This window comes from Gadus morhua, chromosome 16 (assembly GCF_902167405.1).
Source record: "Gadus morhua chromosome 16, gadMor3.0, whole genome shotgun sequence".
Taxonomy (NCBI): Eukaryota; Metazoa; Chordata; class Actinopteri; order Gadiformes; family Gadidae; genus Gadus; species Gadus morhua.
The window spans coordinates 33,145,804-33,167,222 of record NC_044063.1 but is presented as its reverse complement, the minus strand read 5'-3'; the positions used below and the strand labels follow the sequence as shown (position 1 = coordinate 33,167,222).

General features: G+C 49.0%; 1 protein-coding gene across 1 annotated transcript in view; it reads left to right on the top strand.

Moving 5' to 3' along the window:
• The window catches only part of fer1l6 (fer-1 like family member 6), a 147,591-nt gene that overhangs the window by 24,753 nt on the left and 101,419 nt on the right, over positions 1-21,419 (top strand). The window contains exons 10-20 of the mRNA XM_030381757.1: positions 3,713-3,803; positions 3,961-4,078; positions 4,587-4,806; positions 5,099-5,207; positions 5,299-5,599; positions 5,759-5,876; positions 6,001-6,101; positions 6,228-6,330; positions 6,502-6,621; positions 7,177-7,329; positions 7,452-7,623. Of these exons, the coding sequence (XP_030237617.1) occupies positions 3,713-3,803; positions 3,961-4,078; positions 4,587-4,806; positions 5,099-5,207; positions 5,299-5,599; positions 5,759-5,876; positions 6,001-6,101; positions 6,228-6,330; positions 6,502-6,621; positions 7,177-7,329; positions 7,452-7,623 (1,606 nt within the window). The remainder of the gene's footprint in view (positions 1-3,712; positions 3,804-3,960; positions 4,079-4,586; positions 4,807-5,098; positions 5,208-5,298; positions 5,600-5,758; positions 5,877-6,000; positions 6,102-6,227; positions 6,331-6,501; positions 6,622-7,176; positions 7,330-7,451; positions 7,624-21,419) is intronic.

The following is a 21,419-nucleotide window of genomic DNA, read 5'->3' as shown; positions in this document are numbered from 1 at the left end:
ACAGGTATAAAGTTACATGGATAGAAAAGTGAAGCTCAACTGCCTCAAACTAACTTTGCTAACCCCACCTCCTTAGTTTCAATACACCTCTGCAACACATGCAATACATTTGTTTATTAAATTATGTTTGCTATTTGTGTCTTTCAGATGCTTCAGCTGTTGCACATTCACAGCCGCAGGCCAACAGTTAGGTCTTTCAGCCGAGCCAGTACCTGGTGGGAATCGATTGTTCCAGAATTCACCAACAGACAGTGGGTGGATAACTTCAGGATGTCAGAAGAAACATTCATGTACCTCTGCAACAAGATGCGTCCAGTGCTGCAGAGGCAGGACACAAACTTTCGCCTGTGTGTCCCCCTAAAGAAAATAGTTGCCATCGCACTGTGGAAGCTGGCAACCAACGGTGAATACAGGAGCATATGCCATCTTTTCGGTGTGAGCAGAACGACTGTTTCGTTCTGCATGTAGGCTGCAGAACGAAATGGCAGCCTACATTGAGCAGAAGTGGGGCCTTCCGCAGTGTGTTGCTTCCAATGATGGGTCACACATACCCATTATAGCCCCACAGGAGTGCCATGTTGACTACTTCAATAGAAAAGGCTGGCATTCCATCATCCTTCAAGGTGTTATCGATGGAAAAGGACTGTTTTGGAGCGTGTGTGCAGGAATGCCTGGGAGTATGCATGACGCTCGAGTTTTGAGAACATTGCCGGGGTAAATGTGGGTCATTATATTCTAAGGGACTCTGCCTATCCGTTGCAGAATTGGCTCCTCAAAGCATTCCCTGACAACTGCTGTACAATAAAAGAGTCTGCAGGGCACGTGGTGTTGTGGAGAATGCATTTGGAAGACTTAAGGGGAGGTGGCGTTGCCTTCTGAAAAGGAATGATAGCAGCATCGAACTGGCCAAAACGATGAATGTGGCTTGCTGTGCCCTCCACAACCTTTGTGAGAAACATGCAGAGGACTACCAGACGGAACTGGTACATAGGCTCTGCAGCTGTGGCAGCAGAGCCTATGGTCCCACTTGCACAGGGGGCAGAAGAGGAGGGTAGGGAAGTCAGAGAGGGTGTGATGCGCCATTTGAACATTGAAATATAAATGCAGATTCAAGTTTTGACCAGTTTGCAATTTTGTACATGCATATATTTTACAAATAAAAATCTTTTGCTTAAATCTGCCTCTTCATATTGTGAAAATGAGGATGCTGTGTGTTTCCATGTATATAACATTTGATGCTATTTAAAGTGAGTTGAGGGTGACTGGTTCGGTGACTTGACTAAAATCAAAAGTGCCACTGCATTAATAACACTGCAATATGGCGTTTTGATGTTCAAACTAAATATGAACCTTAACTTCAAATTAAGTATCGATTTTACAGCGCAGAACCAATTATTGTCCTATATAATACGCCAGGCATCTTACTGGTTTGCCCTATTTTAATTGAAAAGTTAAGCAATGCTGTCCACTTTCCCAATGTGTGAAATGTGAGCCATCCCGAACTGTGGGTGTGTAAACTCAACTTCAAGGTGACCATAAAATGTGTATATGGAAAATGTGTAGAAAGCAACTCCTGCTTCGGTATTTTTTTTTATTAAACAGTAAAAATACAGGAATATTTATTCACATATTAAAACATAACAAAAAGTCTTCACCCAAAAAATAAAGGTTCAGAGGGTCAGGGCCTGAATGGCTGGATCATGGCACAGGGTCGCGGTGTCCAAACGCCTGCACCCTCTGGCTGAAGGTTTGGAGGAAGGCTGTGTTGAACGCTGCAACTTGCGCCATCTGCTGCATTGCTCGTTGATCCTCATGCAGTCGAGCATCGATGGCATCCTGTAGGGCCTCCTCTCGAGCGACCCGGTGTCTACGGTCCAGCCGCTCCTCTTCCCGCTCCTGCCGCCTCTCATCAGATGCCTGCATATCCCGGATGCTCGCTGCAACATCACTGGCCCTACTTCTTTTGGCTGTAACAGAAAGGAATAGTAGACATCATACAAATTGTTTGATGAACTTCTCATTGTACTGATATACAGGTACACACAATGCATCATTTCACTCCAATTCCGATTACTAAAATGTGGCAATTTAGGTGTGGTTAGATGTAGCTCAACTTTCATCATATAAAGCCGTAAAACAACATCATTTTGTAAACATGTGTAGCAACGTGATTGTTAGGACATACCAAAGTCGACGCCACTGCGGTTGTTGTGGTCTTTCACCTTCCAATACTCGGCCCGGAGCTTTTTGCATTTCTGCCGACACTGCTCAGTGTTCTTCTCGTAACCCGTAATCGCCATTCGACCAGAAACCAGCTGGAAGACCTTCTCGTTCCTCACTGCTCCATCAAGCTCCCTCTGCACGACTTCCTCCCCAAGAATGCCGAGGAACGTCTCCACCTCCTTGTTCGACCAAGCGAGCGTTTTACGATGTTCATTGTAAAGAATAATACCTCGAGGCTACTGTTTGCTTGTTTTTATCCCCACGTCGCCCGGAAGTGACGATTCTGTCGACCAATCAACGGAGGGGGTGTGTAGCTAGAATTTTCCGGGAACCTTTCAGGCGTCTCGTCTCGTTTTCAGTACCCCAACGGAGGAGTACTGAAAACGAGGCCAAAACGGGTACGACTAAGTCCAGGTCACGCCCACTTTTGGTGGTGGAAACGCAACGCGTACCGCACCTTTGCGAACTAAACCGTTCCGCACCCTGCAGTGGAAACTTGGCATTACTGTAGTACACCTACCGCACCTAATCGTACTGGACCTAACCGCACTGCTCGGTGGAAACACACCATTAGTCTTTGTTTCCCCGGGTCATCGTTTTGAGGGTCCTGACGCTACAGCTGTCACTAACAATGATTAGCCTTTAAGTACACAAAGAAGCTCATGCAGCCTCAGCGCCACCCAATTGTGACGTATGGAAATTACGAAGCTTATGTGAGCCACTACTTTCTAGTAATAACACAATTAGAATTAGCACAGCCAACTAAAATGCTAAGCACAAAAGCTCTAAGCTTCTCTGCTCACCAGCAGCAGATATATCCAACAGCCTTCCTAAAGACAAATTGAAATGTGCTCCCCTGCCTCCATAAACTGGTCTCCTCTGTCTCATTAGACCTGCCTCCTCTGCCTACGTAGACCAGCCTCTATAGACCAGCCTCCTGTCTCTATAGAGCAGCCTCTATAAACAAGCCTATATAGACCAGCCTCTATAGACCAGCTTCTATAGACCAGTCTTCCGTACCTTTATAGTCCAGACTCTGCTGCCTCTATAGCCCAGCCTCCTCTACCTCTATAGTCCAGCCACTGCCTCTATATACCAGCCTCCTCTGCCTCTAGAGGCCAGCCTCCTCTGCTTCTATAGTCCAGCCGCTGCCTCTAGATACCAGCCTCCTCTGCCTCTAGAGGCAAGCATCTAACTCTAGAAACCAGCCTCCTCTGCCTCTATTGACCAGCCTCCTCTGTCTCTATTGACAAGCCTCCTCTGCCTCTAGAGACCAGCCTCCTCCGTCTCCATAGACCAACCTCCTCTGCCTCTATAGACCAGCCTCCTCTGCAACACACATATATGTCCCAATTAGGAACTTCTTTTAACCAGAGATAACCAACTATTTACCAAGTGAACCAGAGCACAATCAAAGCACAAAAAAGTGTTCTACCCTAATCCCAGGAGCAAGACATTACATAACTCTCTATCTCTCTCCATCCACCAGGTCTGGGATGAGGGCAGTATGAATGACGTTGCTATAGGAACCCACTACATCGACCTGAGACGCATATCCAATGAACAGGATGGAGACAAAGGTAGGGAGGGAGAGAGAGAGAGAGAGAGGGGGGGGGGGGGGGGGGGAGAGAGAGAGAGAAAGCGTTGATGATGAAAAGTGCCTCTCTCTCTCTCTCTCTCTCTCTCTCTCTCTCTCTCTCTCTCTCTCTCTCTTTCTCTCTCTCTCTCTCTCTCCAGGTTTCCTGCCTACCTTCGGTCCGGCTTGGATCAATCTGTATGGATCTGCCCGTAACTTCTCATTGGTTGACGACAATCCCGAGCTTAACGAAGGCATAGGAGAGGGCGTGTCTTACAGGTGAAGACATTACCTGGATCATTTACAGTCCCTATTCATTTACCCCAAATTCATCGCAATATTACAACTGCTTTATTACCAATATAAATCAACACACAAGTTAATGACCATATATGACATTAAGATGCTGTTTAATCACCATATGAATGAACCCTGTATCCACCAGAGATGGGTGGTGTGCAGGATGTTTCCAGGTTTGTTTCCAGGTGTGTTTCCAGGTGTTTCCAGCTGTGTTTCAGGGTGTTTTTCCATGTGTTTCTCCATGTGTGTATCCAGGTGTGTTTCCAGGTGTGTTTCAGGGTGTACTTCAAGGTTTTTTTTCCAGGTGTGTTTCAGGGTGTGTTTCCAGGTATGTTTCCAGGTGTGTTTCTAGGTGTGTTTCCCGGTGTGAATCTAGGTGCGTTTCCAAGTGTGTCTCCAGGTGTTTTTTCCAGGTGCGTTTACTGGTTTTGTTACCAGGAGTGCTTCCAGGTGTGTTTCCAGACTCACCTGTGACTTGCTCCTCCAGGGGGCGTGTCTACCTGGAGCTGGCAGTAGAGATCCTGGCGGGGGGGACGGGCTCGGAGCCCAAACTCAGCCGATTGGTCAAACCAAAAGAGTCCAAGGGGGGGAAGAGCGGGGGCAAGGAGGCCAAGACTACTGCAGGTGGAGCAGGAGGAGCAGGAGGAGGGGGGGCTGAGGAGGACAAGGGGAAGGCAGAGGTCTTACCTGCAGAGCCCCCGCCACAGGTAGGGAGAGAGGAGTGTTCACGTGGAGGGAGGGATGGCGATGTAACGTGTTCCTAACGGTTAGCCCTTAACCTCCTAAATGAGGCTCACCTGACAAAGAGGCCCTTGTTAGTGGTTTGTAAAAATGCACTTGTTCATTATTTATCTTATTGATGACCTCATAAGAAGCCGATCGAACAATAGAAAAACATATATGCTGTTCCTATTTGCGCCCCAAGAGGGAGGAATACACAATCTAATCCTAGCAGAATGCATGGGTCAGAGAGAGTGAGTGTGGGTTGCTGTGTTTCAGCTGAACGAGGAGGACAAAGAAAGCTTCCTGCTCTTCGGTTGCGTGTTTGAAGCCACGCTCATCGACAGGAAGATTGGAGACAAGCCAATCAGCTTTGAGCTTTCCGTCGGTCAGTTTCTACTCCTTTCTGCTGGGGGTATCTGGTGTCACTATGGGATGTGTTGCTATGGTAACCAAGGCCTGATGCATCCGTCTCCCAGGTAACCACGGCAATGTGCTGGAGAACCCCTGCCCGTCGGGCGGGGGCTCCGGGGGCAGCAGGAGGTCTCTCCCGGAGAACCCGGACAGGCTGGCCCCCTCTCCCTCCTCCTCCTCCCCCCTCCTGACTGGGGGGACCCCTGACTCCTATCGCAGGTCTGCGCTGGGTGGATGCACCCCTGATTTTCCAAGGAAGTCTCTGCTAGCTGGGGTGACCCCAGACCCCCCGAGGAGGTGTTCTCCACAGACCCAGACTGAGTCCTGCACACCTGCAGAGAAACCCCTCCTTGCCCAGGGAAGCAAGTACGCCATGTTCACCATATACAAACACATAACAAATACAATGTGTGTGTGCGTGTGTATGTTTTATTCATAAGGGCATGTATGTGTGTTTGTGTGTGTGTGTGTGTGTGCATGCATGCATGCGTGCGTGCGTGTGTGTGGGTGTATGTTTGTGTGTAGGTTCTACCTGCATCTGCCTCTGAGCCAGAAGCCGTGTGTGCAGGTGGTCAGTCTCTGGGAGGACAGAACCTACCGCCTGTTCACCTCCAACCTGCTGGAGAACATTGCTCTGAACCTGGTACACACACACACGCACGCACACACGCACAAACAAAGACTAGGCATACATTTAGGAATAGATCTAAAGACAATTATACTGGTTGTTTTAAAGTCTTGATTGAGTCCTGATTGGGAATCCTCAGGAAAAGGGCGTGACCGAAGCAGCAGAGCTGAACAAGAAGTCAGATCCGGGGGCGGAGCAAATCCTCAAGATTGTTCTCCAAGGCTTTTGTTTCGATGCCAGGTAATCAAACCAACCAATCAGAGTCTGAGAAGTATTAATCATGCTATTTCACTTCTAACACAAGTGTGTGTCTGTGCCTGCATGCATGCGTCCGTGCGTCCTGCATGTGTGCGTGTGTTTGTGTAGGAAGTTCATTGTGACAGTACAGAGCAAGTTGAAAATGGAGTTGAAGAGAAATCACCTGACTCAACTGGACAGGAAACGACTCACTATGTGTAAACAGGAACTGGTGGGAGGAGCTAACACACACACACACACACACACACACACACACACTCGCACACACACACACACACACACACACACACACACACACACACACACACACACACAAGCACACACACACAAATGGACATGTTGTTAGTGGTTAAATTCCATGTGTGTGTGCATGTGTGTGCAGGAAGGTATTATTGCAGAGGTGGAGGTGATGACCGAGAGGAAGAGGAACTCATCAGGGATAAAAGGTCTGCTGCAGGAGGCCACCAAGCTGTGCAGGCAAATCCAGTTCCTGGTGGAGGAGGTATGTCCGTCTACCTGTCTGTCTCTCTGTTTCAGGAGCTAGGTCTTGAAGGGCACAGTAGAGTCTCAGTGAAGCCTGGCTCTGACCAATATCCTGAGCAAGTCCATATTTGAGATGTATTATATATATATAAATAAATGTTCCCAGATCCAGATAGTGAGGTCATAAGCTGCGTGGTCAGGCTAACCCATCGCAGGAGAAATGTTCTGACAAATGCACTTGCTGTAAGTAGCTCTGGATCAGTGTCCTAAGTGTGATTGTAAAGGAGCAGGCGTAGTTGGGTCCTGGGGGCATGCAACTGTATAAGAGCTTAAAGGGTGGGGGGGGGCTAGACTGTTGCATGGGCCCTGACCACCTGGCTGCTGGGCACCCTAGGGGGGGCTGGACATGTTCCCCTGACCACTGGGGGCCCTAGAGGGGGCTTGACCGTTCCAGGAGCCCTGACCACTCGGCTGCTGGGGGCCCTAGGGTCTTCCTCTCGCTCACCACTTTGTATCTGGTTTAGTGCTGGGACGCCAGGGTCATCCTGTATGACTGTGTATTTTTTGGTTATAGCCTCAGCACACACTGCCAGATGTGTTTGTGTGGTTGCTAAGCAACAACAAGCGAGTGGCCTACAGCCGCCTTAGGGCCAGAGACCTCCTGTTCTCAGGCAACCCTGAAGAGAGAGGGAGGGACTGTGGCAAGATACACACTCTGTTCCTCAAGGTACACACACACACACACACACACACACACACACACACACACACACACACACACATTGATACTACATAGCTATACTATTGAAATGGTTCTATCCAGATATACTACATTGTGTTTGTGTGTAGTCCCCAGGTAAGCGTTTGGCTCCCTGGTCGGTCCTAGCTAAGGTGGATGTGTACCTTTGGCTGGGCAGCTGCAGTGAGTCTGGACACCTGCTGGAGGACCTCCCTGCAGGGTTCAACCCCATCACAGAGGGCTGGGACCCGCTGGGACCCCCCACGCACCTGGTACCTGCAGGTGAGAGGCACCTGGAACATTCTGGAGTTTTCTCTGGGGCATTAACTGTGGAAAATAATAATTTAAATGCGGTAGGTCAGAATTCTCGGGTGAATTTGCGGGCGTCCCAAACGACACCCCTTAGAATCCAATAATTAAAGTAATATTATTAATATAAGCAATAATAATCTATGACAGGGGTCTTCAATTAAAATTGAACAAGTCCAGTTACTAAAAATTCCTTCCAAGAAAGGTCCGAACCTACCACGTCCTAATAGCCTTCTTTTGTCAAATACAATCAACACAGCATATTACCTTATAATTTCAGATGTATTTATTTTCAATTTCCAAATAGCTTACTTTTAACCATGAAAAACTAGTAAGACAAAGTAACACATATTAACATTTCAAGTAAACAAAACAGGTACATTAGGCCTGCAATTCAAGTAAACATAAAAAGTGCATAAGGCCTTCATTTCAAGTAAGCAGAACAGGAACACTAGGCCTACGCTTCAAATAAACACAAAGTGCATAAGGCCTACATTTCAAGTAAGCAAAACAGGTACACCAGACCTACATTTCAAATAAACACAAAAAGAGCATTAGGCCTTCATTTCAAGTAAGCAAAACAGTGTCTCAAGTGGTGTTAGACCCATCTCTTTCTTGTCTTGATGAAACAATCGCACATAAACCAAAAGTTGGGCATTATCCGTTACATCTGAAGACTCATCAATGGCTAAGGATGGGGCACTCTGAACAGCCGCATGAAGCTGTGACAGTGCGTCATCTGATAACATTTCGGATTTTCTAGTTGTCGTTGCAGCTCACATTGGGATTTGCTTTATTTTTTCACACAATTCATCCCTTTGTTTACCTTCAAGTAACGTCTCGGCAGCGGCGTTCAAGCACTCCTTCACAACAGTCGTGTCACTGAAAGTTTTTTTATGTTGCCCCAAAATCCATACAATCTTAAGTGAGCATTCATTTGCACGTTGCTGGCCTGTAAATGAGTGCGTGAAGACACGCGTAGACCTCTCATACTGAGCTCTCAGCTCGGACATTTTCCACGCTCTTACTTCTGACTTCTGGGGATACTTTTCCTCGAAGGATCTGTGTTTGGATTCGTAATGCCGCTTAGTCTTCCCACTTTTTATCAGCGCCACGGTTTCAACACATTAAAGACACAACAAAGGTTTTGTACTGCCTTGCGAACAAGTATTGGTCAGTCCATTCATCTTTAAAGTGTCTGTTTTTCGGGGTAAACTTTCCTTGTTTTCAAGCAAGCCATGTTCTCATTCCAATTTTCTCTTCCGGTAAACAAAAAATTTGATTGGCTATTTTTTGAGTGACGCTATTACGCACATGCCTTGACAGACGGAAGGAGGGGGGGAGTTCGGTGAGTGCATGATCTTCGCTCTGTGAAGATCATTGCTTTTTGCTGTTTTTATGCTGTACTACAGATTATTCTGCCTTTCAATTTGTATTTCAGCGAGAAATGATTTTACTAACATAATCATGCTTTGTATAGTGAAATCATAAAAATAAAAAAATAAAAAACTTTCTTATTATTTTAAATTGGTCATGGGTCTGGATAGGTCCACCGTTTGGAGATGCCTGATCTATGATATAGCTGTGAGCAACAATGTGGGGGTCAAGCAAAATAGGTCTCCATAAATTAATTTCGCTGGACAGACATAATCGTTTAGGTGGCTACATGACGACCGTCTCAGTAATTTCACCTACAATGAAAGCTACTGGCAAATGGTTATCACAATGAAAATACATTGAAGTTGCTTTCTAAGGGCCCGAATAGACTTGCTGTTCACAACGCCCCACTAGGCGTTGATGATGCCCAATTATTTGGGCATCATCAGCCCAATTATTGGGGCATCATCAGGATAGGGTCATAAGACTATGAGCCAAGTTTGGTTTGGATACATGAAGGCCTTGCAGAGATATAAGATCACTTCCTGTTTGACGTCCCCCTGAGGTCAATGGTCACCAAATTGTTTGGGTGTCCCCAGAATTATGTCATGAGTCTATGTACCTAGTTTGGCTATGATATGATAAAGAGTTGCTGAGAACAGGCTTAATTACTGTTAAGCCTGTTACTGTTTAATTAATTCAAGTTTCATGAAGATTGGACAGAATTTGTGGCCTGTGGATATGTACTATTGATTTTGACAACTTTCAACATGGCGGCCAAATTCTTATGTTGCCATGAGAAATAATTTATTAGCTACATCGGGTGGTCTGACAGTATCACCAGTCATTGTAAATGAGTTTGTATATACTCATGTGAAGAGAGAGAATATTTAATCACGATTAATGTCATACCTCGCGATTAATCACACATTTTTTTATATTCTAAATATCCCTTGATTTCGTGCTGCTAGCCTTTTAGTGAGATCAGAGAATGTTGAGAAGGACAGTAAGAGAGACCCGTAAGAGAGACTCAGAATATCAAGTAAGAGAGACTCAGAATATCAAGCCAAGGAAGTGTTTTACACTTCCTTGGCTTTTTGAGTCTTAATGTGCTTTGGTGACTTAGGTCGTTTTGACTGGGGTCCAGCAGGAGTACATTGATCGGGCTCCGCTCGCAGCTTCACCTTAGCCCATAAGGCGAAGCCTAGACGGCGTAGCCTACATGAAATAGAACGATAGTTATGTCATTATAACTCTAGTTCTATGATTGTAGGCGTAGCCGTCTAGTTTCCGCACTGCTGTACCCTCCAAATGCTGAAAGAAAAGCGTGGAGGATGAGCGACGGTATACACCGCGTTATATAGACACGATACCGTGGGAAATGTGGGCGGTGCCCACGCTGATAGGTGCATAGTTTGAATTTTCAGGGGACAAGCCCATAAGGCGAAGCCTAGACGGCTACGCCTACAATCATAGAACTAGAGTTATAATAACATAACTATCGTTTTTAAATGAGACGGTCTGGCCTACGGAGCATTTCCATTTTGCGTAACAAGCCGTTAACACCCTTTACCTTGCGTGACGATGTGCCGCTCCTGTCACCTAGCAACCATGCGCGCAGATGGCACTAGGGACGGGGGGGACATGACCCCCTCAGATTCATAGTGACCCCCCCCCCACTTTCCCAACATTGTATTGTGTTGTATTGTATTATAGTACTTAACTGTGTAGCAACTGTAGTAGCTGCTATCATGGCTGTAACACGGGGAATGGGTTAGCCTAGCGATTGTTGTTCTTGCACTTGGTTCTATGAACATCTTTACTGTACCGACAGCGATGCATTGATGCACTTCTTATGACAAATGTACTTATTGTAAGTCACTTTGGATAAAAGCGTCTGCTAAATGCCCTAAATGTTAATGTAAATGTCCCTACATAAGGCGACAAACATCGCCGGAAAAACTGAAGATTAATGTTCCGTTAATTAGACTAATATACGTGCAGCGCGCATTAATAATAATAATACATTTAATTTAGAGGCGCCTTTCAAGACACCCAAGGTCACCTTACAGAGCATATAGTCATCATACATTTTTTAATAAACAAGACATTGTGTAAAAATAAATAAACATAAGCAATAATAAATAAATAAAACAAAAACAAGACAAAACAAAACAAAACAAAAAAAAACAATCAAAACAGTGATCAGTTAGACGTTGTGTGCGAGTTTGAACAGGTGAGTTTTGAGTTGTGACTTGAAGGTTGTAATGGTGTCTGATTGTTTTATGTGTGGGGGGAGGGAGTTCCAGAGCCTGGGTGCTGAACAGCTGAATGACCGGGCACCCATTGTAGTGAGTCGTGATGTGGGGATACATAGTAGTCCAGCAGAGGTTGAGCGGAGGGAGCGGGAGGGAGTGTATTCTTGGAGGAGGTCGCAGAGATAACTGGGGGCTAGGTTGTGGAGAGCTTTGTAGGTGAGGAGTAGGGTTTTGTATTGGATACGGTAGTGTACTGGGAGCCAGTGAAGTTGAATGAGGACAGGGGTGATGTGGTCAGATGATTTGGTGCGGGTGATGATCCGGGCGGCTGAGTTCTGAATGATCTGCAGTCTGTTGATGAGTTTGGTGGGGAGTCCGGTGAGGAGGGCGTTGCAGTAGTCTATGCGTGATGTGACAAATGAGTGAACTAGGATTTCAGTGCTGGATTGGGTCAGTGATGGGCGGAGTCTGGCGATGTTGCGGAGGTGGAAGAATGCAGTCCGGGTGATGTTGTGAATATGGGGTGCGAATGAGAGGGTGTTGTCCAGGATGACGCCGAGGCTCTTGACTTTGGAGGAGAAGGGTACTGGGAATCCATCGATAATTATGAGTGGAGCTGGGGTGTGTTGTGATTTAGTGAGGGAGGATTTGGATCCGATGAGCAGGGCCTCGGTCTTGTTTCCATTGAGTTTCAGGAAGTTCCTGCTCAACCAGCTCCGGATCTCTTCCAGGCACGTGATGAGGGAGGTGGGGGGGATGGCAGCGGTGGGTTTGGTGGAGATGTAGACCTGTATGTCGTCAGCGTAGCAGTGAAAATTGACCCCATGGTGACGGAGGAGTGTGCCCAGCGGGAGAAGGTAAGTGGTGAAGAGGAGTGGACCCAAGACTGACCCCTGGGGGACACCCAGTGAGACACCTGAACACCCAGACTTGTGGTTGCTTAGTTGAACAAATTGTTGACGGCCGGTGAGGTAGGATGTAAACCAGGAGAGTGCAGCACCAGTGATCCCAATACCAGCTAGGCGGTCCAGGAGCAGAGGGTGGGAGATGGTGTCGAATGCTGCGCTGAGATCGAGGAGGATGAGAATGGTGAGTAATCCAGAGTCGGCTGCAAGGAGGAGGTCGTTGGTGATTTTGACTAGGGCTGTTTCAGTGCTGTGTTTTGGACGGAAGCCAGATTGAAACGGTTCGTGGAGATTGTTAATGTCGAGGTGGGACTGTAGTTGTGCGGCAACCACCCTTTCAAGTGTTTTGGAGATGAAAGGGAGATTGGAGATGGGCCGGTAATGGTTAAGGTCAGATGGGTCAGCACCAGGTTTTTTCAGGATGGGAGTGATGGCAGCCAGCTTGAGAGTGAGGGGTACAGTACCAGTAGTGAGGGAGGAGTTAATTATGTTGGTGATCATGGGGGAGATGGACGGAAGACATGCTTTGACAAGGGAGGTGGGAAGAGGATCGAGCTGACAGGTGGTGGTTTTGGCTTTGCGGATGAGTTCTGAGACGGTCTGTTCTGTTACTAGGGTGAAGTCAGAGAGGGAGCTGATGAGATGTTGGCCAGAGGTGATCATCCAGGGTGGGTCATCAGAGGGGGTGCGAGATGAGGCCAGTTGTTGGTGAATGGTGTTGATTTTAGAGCTGAAGAAGTCAAGGAACGCAGTGCATTGGGTGGTGGAAATATCTGGAGGGAGAGATTTAGGAGGCTGAAGTAAGTGGTTGACTGTTGAGAAGAGGACTCTGCTGTTGCCTGTACCAGTGTTGATGAGGTTGGAGTAGTATGAGGTTTTGGCAGTGGTGAGGGCATTCTTGTAGTGATGGAGGTGGTCCGAATACATTTGGCGGTGTACAGTGAGTTGAGTCTTATTGTAGAGTCGCTCCAGTCGACGACCAGTGGCTTTGAGCTGGCGCAGATGAGGAGTGAACCAGGGAGCAGTGTGGGTGAATGAGACTGAGCGGGTTTTCAGGGGGGCCAGGGTGCGGTCTCAAACCGCATTGAGAGTCCGGCTTTTGTGTGCTACGACTAATGGTTCGTTCCATTCGTGCATGAATGTTGGAATTTCCGAGCTCCAAGTCCAGAATTTTAATCAGAACCCCCCCCCCGTGAAGTCGGATCTCCAACTCGGAAAGTCTGATTAATCTCACCAGCCAGACATATAATTCATGTTATCTTCTACTCACGTAAACAGTAGTTAGTTACATGTTTTGTTGTACGTTTGTGAGGCTTGGAAGCGCTGGGAGCACTCAACTTTGGGGTTATGTTGTTCCGAGCTCAAAGTTCAGACGTTTAGTGTAAATTGAACACACCCTAAGGCACGACTCTCACTCCCCAGGGTCTTAAAGAGGAAGTGGTAGCTGCGCCTGTACCTGTTGCGGTGATCATTGTCTACTATGACAGAGCAGGTGCTTCATGAAGAAACAAAATGAAGAAGCAAAAAACAATCAGTGCGTTTTCTCAAAACACAAAAAATGTACGCCTGTTGCCTGTTGACTTTCCCAGATGTGGCAGCTAATCGTTTTGTAATGTTGAGTAGCTAGTGACATTATTAAATGGCATTTGCTCTTACCTGAAGTAGGCTAAAGTATTTTTAGGCCGTAGGTGAATACCTTTAATGTTTTTTCATTTTTATGTATAATATTATTTTAACTAGAAAATTCCTAAAGACATTTTGAGCTTGCCGGGCTCTGGCCCATATATTAATACCTTGTCATTCTCTTTAGATAGCTACCTAACACAAGCATATTAATACCGTTTCATTCTCTGTAGCTAGCTAGAGATTGTTGATGGTGGTGCCCATATCATCTGCTGAGGCAGAGCACAGTTTTAGTGGCTTACGCAGATTGAAGACATGGTTGCGATCAACAATGCCGCAAAAAATACTCAATGGCATTGCTGTGTGCCATATTCACCGAGAGGATTGACAGACTGGACGGACAAGAAGTTGCCCAGAAGTTTGCTCAGGGTAATGTGTTACGGGGCAAGACGGGGTGAACCCAAACGCACGGCACAAATGACGACAGGAAGAGGTTGGTAGCAATTAACCAGTTTATTGCTACACAGAGCAGAGGAGAATGTCTGTGGCGATCCGGAGATGGTTGGTCGGGTGGATTGCCGGACAGGTAGTCACCCTCGACGGTTCGGAGGAACTGGTATTCCTGCAGGAGAGGAGAGTCGAGTGGTGAACGAGAACAACGAGAATACTAGGAAAGGGCTAGAGAGGTCGGAGGATGACTTAGCTAGGTAAGTGTAGTTGACGATCTGGCGACGAAAGGTTGAATGACTGGGGAAGATATACAGGTGGACGTGATTGGTGATGATGGTCAGGTGCGGGTGATCACCGTGGCTGGGTTGGGGAGTTCAGCAGGCCACGCCCCCGTACATGAAACAGAACATGACAGACAGACAAGACAAACAGAGAAAACTAGCGGCAGCTAGGATCCGGTGGGAGAGACCGTGACAGTACCCCCCCCTCTACGAACGCCTCCTGGCGGACGTCTGGCAGTAGGATGCGCTTTATGGAAATCCGAAATCAATGTATCATCCATGATCATATTCCGTGACAGCCATTGCCGGTGTTCTGGTCCGTAACCCTCCCAATCCACCAGGTACTGGAAACCACGCCCCCTAGGACGTATGTCCAGCAACTGCCGGACCGTCCACACCGGGTGATTGTCAAGGATGCGCGGTGGAGGTGGCGCAGGCGTAGCGACCGCCAGAGGGCTGGAGGAGACAGGCTTGATCAATGACACATGAAACGTGGGGTGAACCCGAAGAGAGGGAGGAAGCCGGAGACGTACAGCACAAGGGTTTATGATGGCCTCGATTTCAAAAGGTCCAATGAACCGGGGCGCGAGTTTCCGAGAGGCTACCTTCAAATGGAGATCCTTAGTTGAGAGCCAGACCTTCTGGCCGGGGACGTAATGAGGTGCCGGTGTCCGGTGGCGATTGGCCTGCCGCTGGGAGCGGGTGGAAGCCCGAAGCAGCGCAGCCCGAGCTTTGTTCCATGTTCGTTGGCAGCGTAGGATGTGGGACCGAACTGAAGGAACAGCAATCTCTGCCTCCTGCGAGGGAAACAGCGGGGGCTGGTAGCCCAGGGAGCAGAGAAAGGGAGACATTCCGGTAGTGTCATTTCTGTGCGTGTTGTGTGCGTACTCAACCCAAGGAAGATGAAGGCTCCATGAAGCGGGATTGGCGGCTGTGACGCAGCGTAGCATGCCCTCCAGTTCCTGGTTTGCCCGCTCCGCCTGGCCGTTGGTCTGAGGGTGATATCCAGAGGAGAGACTGGCTGTGGTTCCCAGGGCCAAACAAAAGGCTCGCCACACCTGGGAGATAAATTGGGGGCCCCGGTCCGACACGATGTCCGCAGGGATGCCGTGTATTCGGAAAACCTGAGAAACCATCAGCTCTGCAGTCTCTCTCGCAGAGGGAAGTCCGGGTAGAGCGATGAAGTGGGCTGCCTTCGAAAAACGATCAATTATGGTGAGTATGGTGGTGTTACCTCTGGATGGAGGGAGACCGGTAACGAAATCCAGGGCGATGTTGGACCACGGACGACTGGGGATGGGGAGCGGGCGAAGCAGTCCCGACCGGGGTTTGTTGGTTGTCTTGTTGCGCGCACAGGTGGTACATGCGGCGATGAAAGACCTGGTGTCCCGGTCCATGGTAGGCCACCAGAACCGGCGTTGCAGGAAAGCCAGAGTCCGGTTGATCCCGGGATGACAAGCCAGCCTCGATGAGTGACCCCACTGTAATACGTCTGAACGGACTGCATCCGGAACAAACAACCGACCGGGAGGGCCCGTGCCCGGATCGGCCTGATGAGCCTGGGCCTGGGTAACCAAGGACTCAATCCTCCAGACCACTGAGCCCACCACACAAGTGGGTGGTAGAATGGAGTCCAAAACAGAACACTCCCCGTCCACGGAGTGCAAACGGGACAATGCGTCCGGCTTGGTGTTGCGGGAACCCGGGCGATAGGAAAGGGAGAATTTAAAGCGACCAAAAAATAGCGCCCACCTTGCCTGGCGGGAGTTGAGACGTTTTGCAGACTGGATATAACTCAGATTCTTGTGGTCCGTCCACACGACGAACGGCAGTTCCGCCCCCTCCAGCCAGTGACGCCACTCCTCGAGCGCGAGCTTGACGGCGAGGAGCTCCCGATTTCCCACGTCGTAGTTCCGCTCTGGGGGAGATAGCCCTCGAGAGAGGAAAGCACAAGGGTGAAGCTTACCGTCCGAAGCTGAGCGTTGGGACAGTACAGCTCCAACCCCAGTGTCCGATGCGTCGACCTCCACCACGAATTGCAGCTTGCCATCGGGCTGCGTGAGAACCGGAGCGGAGACGAAGCGTCGCTTCAACACCTCGAGGGCCGCCGCGGCCTCCGAGGTCCATCTGAAGGTCACCTTGACGGAGGTCAGCGCTGTGAGGGGCGCGACGATGCGGCTGAAGTTCCTAATGAACCTTCTGTAGAAGTTTGCAAACCCCAGAAAGCGTTGGAGCTGCTTGCGATTGGTGGGAGTAGGCCAATCAGCTACAGCAGCTACCTTTCCTGGATCCATCTCCAGCCTCCCCTGGCCGATAACGAATCCCAGGAAGGTCACCGATGGCGCATGGAATTCGCATTTCTCCGCCTTGACAAATAGACGATTCTCCAAGAGGCGCTGCAGCACTTGACGGACATGCAGCTTGTGTTCTGCGAGGGACCGGGAGAAAATCAGGATATCATCAATGTACACGAACACAAACTGATGGAGCATGTCTCTCAATACGTCATTGACCAGGGCCTGAAATACTGCAGGGGCATTTGTAAGACCAAAAGGCATCACCAGGTACTCGAAATGACCTAATGGAGTAGTGAAGCCTGTCTTCCACTCGTCCCCTTCTCGGATGCGGACCAAGTGGTAGGCGTTACGGAGGTCCAGCTTGGTAAAAACTGTAGCACCCCGCAGGGGAACAAAGGCAGAGTCTATGAGGGGCAACGAGTACTTGTTCTTAATCGTAATGTCGTTGAGTCCCCTATAATCAATGCAGGGGCGAAGGGACTTATCCTTCTTGGAAACAAAAAAAAACCCTGCTCCTACCGGTGAAGATGAGGGCCGAATAATCCCTGCGGCAAGAGAGTCCCGGATATACCCCTCCATGGCCTCTCGTTCTGGAAGTGAGAGGTTAAACAGGCGGCTGCTAGGGAGAGGGGAACCAGGAAGTAAATCAATGGCACAATCATAAGGGCGATGTGGTGGCAGAGATAGTGCGTGTTGTTTACTGAATACAGATCCTAAATCATGATAGTCCAGGGGCACCAACGTGAGGTCCGGGGACTCCGGAACCGTCGGTGGGGAGACTGCCGTAGGTGCTGAGGCGGAGCGTAAACAGTTCAATAGGCAATGGGTACTCCAAGCAGTGATCCTACCAGAAACCCACTCCAAACTGGGGTTATGGAGACGAAGCCAGGGATGGCCCAGGACCACAGGAGTCTGGGGTGAGTCAATGAGGTGAAAGGAAATCTTTTCCTGATGGTTACCGGAGAGCAGCAAGGACATGGGAGCGGTCTTGTGCTCAATTCTGTCCAGGTGCAATCCGTTGAGCGCACTCACCTCCATAGGCACGTCGAGTGGGATGAGGTCTACTCCCAGCTGTCGAGCCACCCTTCGGTCCAAAAAACTCTCGTCTGCTCCGGAATCGACGAGGGCGGAGAGGGGCAAGGAGCGGTTCTGCCAAGACAGAGTGGCCTTCAGCAGAGTACGGGAGTTAGAATAGTTAGGGACACAACTCGATCGATAAACTCCCATTACGACCGAGCCGGACCGTTTCCCGGGCGCCGGGGACAGTGAAGGAGGATATGGCCCGTCCTCCCACAATACATGCAAGCGCCCGTCCGTCGGCGCTGGTCGCGTTCCTCCATGGTTAGGTGGACGCGCCCCAGCTGCATGGGCTCTGGCTCGGGAAGGCTCGGAGGCTCACGAAAGGCCTCGGTAATCCGCGGCGGAGGTCTCACTGTCGTGTGCTGGGAAGGAAACGATGACGGGGTCCGGACGACACTCTCCCTCCTTCGCTCCCGAATGCGGTTGTCCAATTGCATGGCGAGAGTAATGAGTGCCTCCAAGTCGGACGGCTCGTCCCGCAACGCGATCTCATCCCGTAGATGATCAGCCAGGGAGCGCTGAAAAACGTCTCTCAGAGCGTCGTCACGCCAGCCGCTCTCTGCTGCGTAGATACGGAAGTCAATCACCAGCTCCGCCACGCTGCGACTGCCCTGGCGTAAATCCAAAAGTCTCTGGGCAGCCTCTCGGCCCCGAACTGGATGATCGAACGTCCGTCGCAGCGCCGTAGTAAAGGCTAAATAGTTCGAGGCCTCGGGACCCCCGCGGTCCATCTCAGCCGAAGCCCAGGTAAGCGCCACCCCTCGAAGGCAGGCGACGAGGTAGGCGATGCGGGAGGTCTCGGTGGCGTAGGTGAGTGGCTGCTGCTGGAAAACTCCTCCCACCTGGAGAAGGAACCCATGACAGGCTCCAGGATCGCCCCCATATGGTGCCGGGGTTGGGACGTAGGGCTCCCGACGAACGATAGGGACCGTAGCGGGGGGATCCGCGGACGGACCAGAGGGAGGGGTCAAGAGTGCCAGCCGGGACTCGAGGGACGACAATGCCGTAGCAAATCGGGCTAGGCTTGCGGAAGCCTCCCTCAGGTTCCGGGAATGTTCTACCCCGAGGCCGCCTTGGCGGCGTACCTCCTGGGTTAGATTCGCTAAGCGAGCGGCCAAGGAATCGGCTGCGTCATTTGTGTCGGCTGGGTCCATCTTTCGGCCAGATCGTACTGTTACGGGGCAAGACGGGGTGAACCCAAACGCACGGCACAAATGACGACAGGAAGAGGTTGGTAGCAATTAACCAGTTTATTGCTACACAGAGCAGAGGAGAATGTCTGTGGCGATCCGGAGATGGTTGGTCGGGTGGATTGCCGGACAGGTAGTCACCCTCGACGGTTCGGAGGAACTGGTATTCCTGCAGGAGAGGAGAGTCGAGTGGTGAACGAGAACAACGAGAATACTAGGAAAGGGCTAGAGAGGTCGGAGGATGACTTAGCTAGGTAAGTGTAGTTGACGATCTGGCGACGAAAGGTTGAATGACTGGGGAAGATATACAGGTGGACGTGATTGGTGATGATGGTCAGGTGCGGGTGATCACCGTGGCTGGGTTGGGGAGTTCAGCAGGCCACGCCCCCGTACATGAAACAGAACATGACAGACAGACAAGACAAACAGAGAAAACTAGCGGCAGCTAGGATCCGGTGGGAGAGACCGTGACATAATGAAAGGAGGAGAGATGTTTTTGGGTCCTTCAGTGAGTCTGCTTAGACAGTAAATTGGTTTGGCATTTTTTTTCATTTATGTAAATATGTTGTTAACAAAAATATGTTGTTAAATAACAGTTTCACCATATATGGCTAGTGTCGATCAAGTAGGCCTTTGTTTAACAATGTTCACTGTTGTTTATCCATGATTTCAAATAAGAATTCTCCAATGGCTTTTTACGTTTTAAGGCTATTACGAAAGTACCTACTTGAGCGCTAGTTAAAGCCCAGATTATACAAAAATAATGTATTGAGTTGAAATCATTGGCTAACAGCTTGGTCCCCCCCAGTTCAAAAATCCCATCTGCGCCCCTGCTAGCAACCCTGACAGCTGCGGTTCAAACCGGACGGCGGAGGAGAAATATGGAGCCGTTATATTATAATTATATAAAATATAACGTTAATTAGTTTAACGTTATATGGCTCGGCTTAATGTCATTGAACTTTGACAGTGAAGTTACAAATTTTAAATAGTCCCAACTTTATTTTTATATAAAAGAAAAGTTTTTACATAGTTTTGTTATTAAATATGTTATTTGCTGCAACTGCCGCTTCCGCTCTCTCCGACGTCATTTTTACAAAAAATCCAATCCAGTTTGGCCGTGAAGGAGCCAGCTGGTGGACCCTTCAAATCCGGGAAAAGAAGGCTGTATTTCTCGACCGCATTTGAAGGAGAATTCGAAATGGGACAACCTTGACGCGCCGCTGTGACACAAGCAGACTTCAAATGCAGCCTTCGAAGTATGCGTCCCCTGAATTGAGACGCAGCCGATGTCATGGGTCTATGGACCAAGTTTGGCTATGATATGTTAAACAGCTGCTGAGAAATTGGCTTAATTCCTGTTTGGCGTCTTCGCGGTCGAATTTGATAGGCTGTCGCGGCTATTTCCGTGAGAAATAATTTAATAGGTAAATGGGGAGGTCTGATAGTATCACCAGACATTGAATCTATTCAATGAGTTTTGTGGCCCATGGTCTGACCCTCATCTTTGCCAAGTTTAGAGATGATTGGACAACATTTGTGATAGGAGATGCATTTTGAAGGTTTTTGACATAAACCAAGATCGCGGAAAATCCATCATGGCGGAAAAACGACGGGATAGGGTGCGTTGAATTCGGCTCGGACCAAGGAATTCAATGATACCTTGTTTGTGAATATTAGATGAATGGGTCAAAAGTTATAAACATGAATGCATGTCCAACTTTGACCTGGTGGTGGCGCTAGAGCTCATGAGCTAGCGACCCCAAACTTTTCACCATGGCGTTCTATGGGCTGCCATAGACTCCCATGGCAGGTAAATAATAATAAGTATAGCTGTGAGCAGCAATGTGGGGGTCAAGAAGAATAGGACTCTGTAACCTAATTTGGCTGGACAGACATAATCGGTTATGTGGCTACATGATGACCGTCTCAGTGATTACACCTACATGAAAGCTATTGCCAAATGGTTATCACAATGAAAATGCATTGAAGTTGCTTTCTAAGGGCTGAAATAGATTTACTGCTAACAATGCCCCCATTGAAGTTGTTGATGCCCAATTATTAGGGCTGTAACGATACGCAAATCGAAACCGAAATCACGACACTCAAAGCCACAAACCTGTCTCGCGCTGTGAGAAGGCAGAAGCGCGATACGCCCTTTCTAACTCTCCGCAGTGGCGCCTCCAGAAGATTATTCCAGGGGTGACGGGGGGGGGGGGGGTGGTAGTGTGGCCGTAGGCCCCGGGGCTTCAGCCCAGGCAAGCCCGTGCATTAAGGCGGCCTTGTATGTGTGCTACTGCGGTCTTCG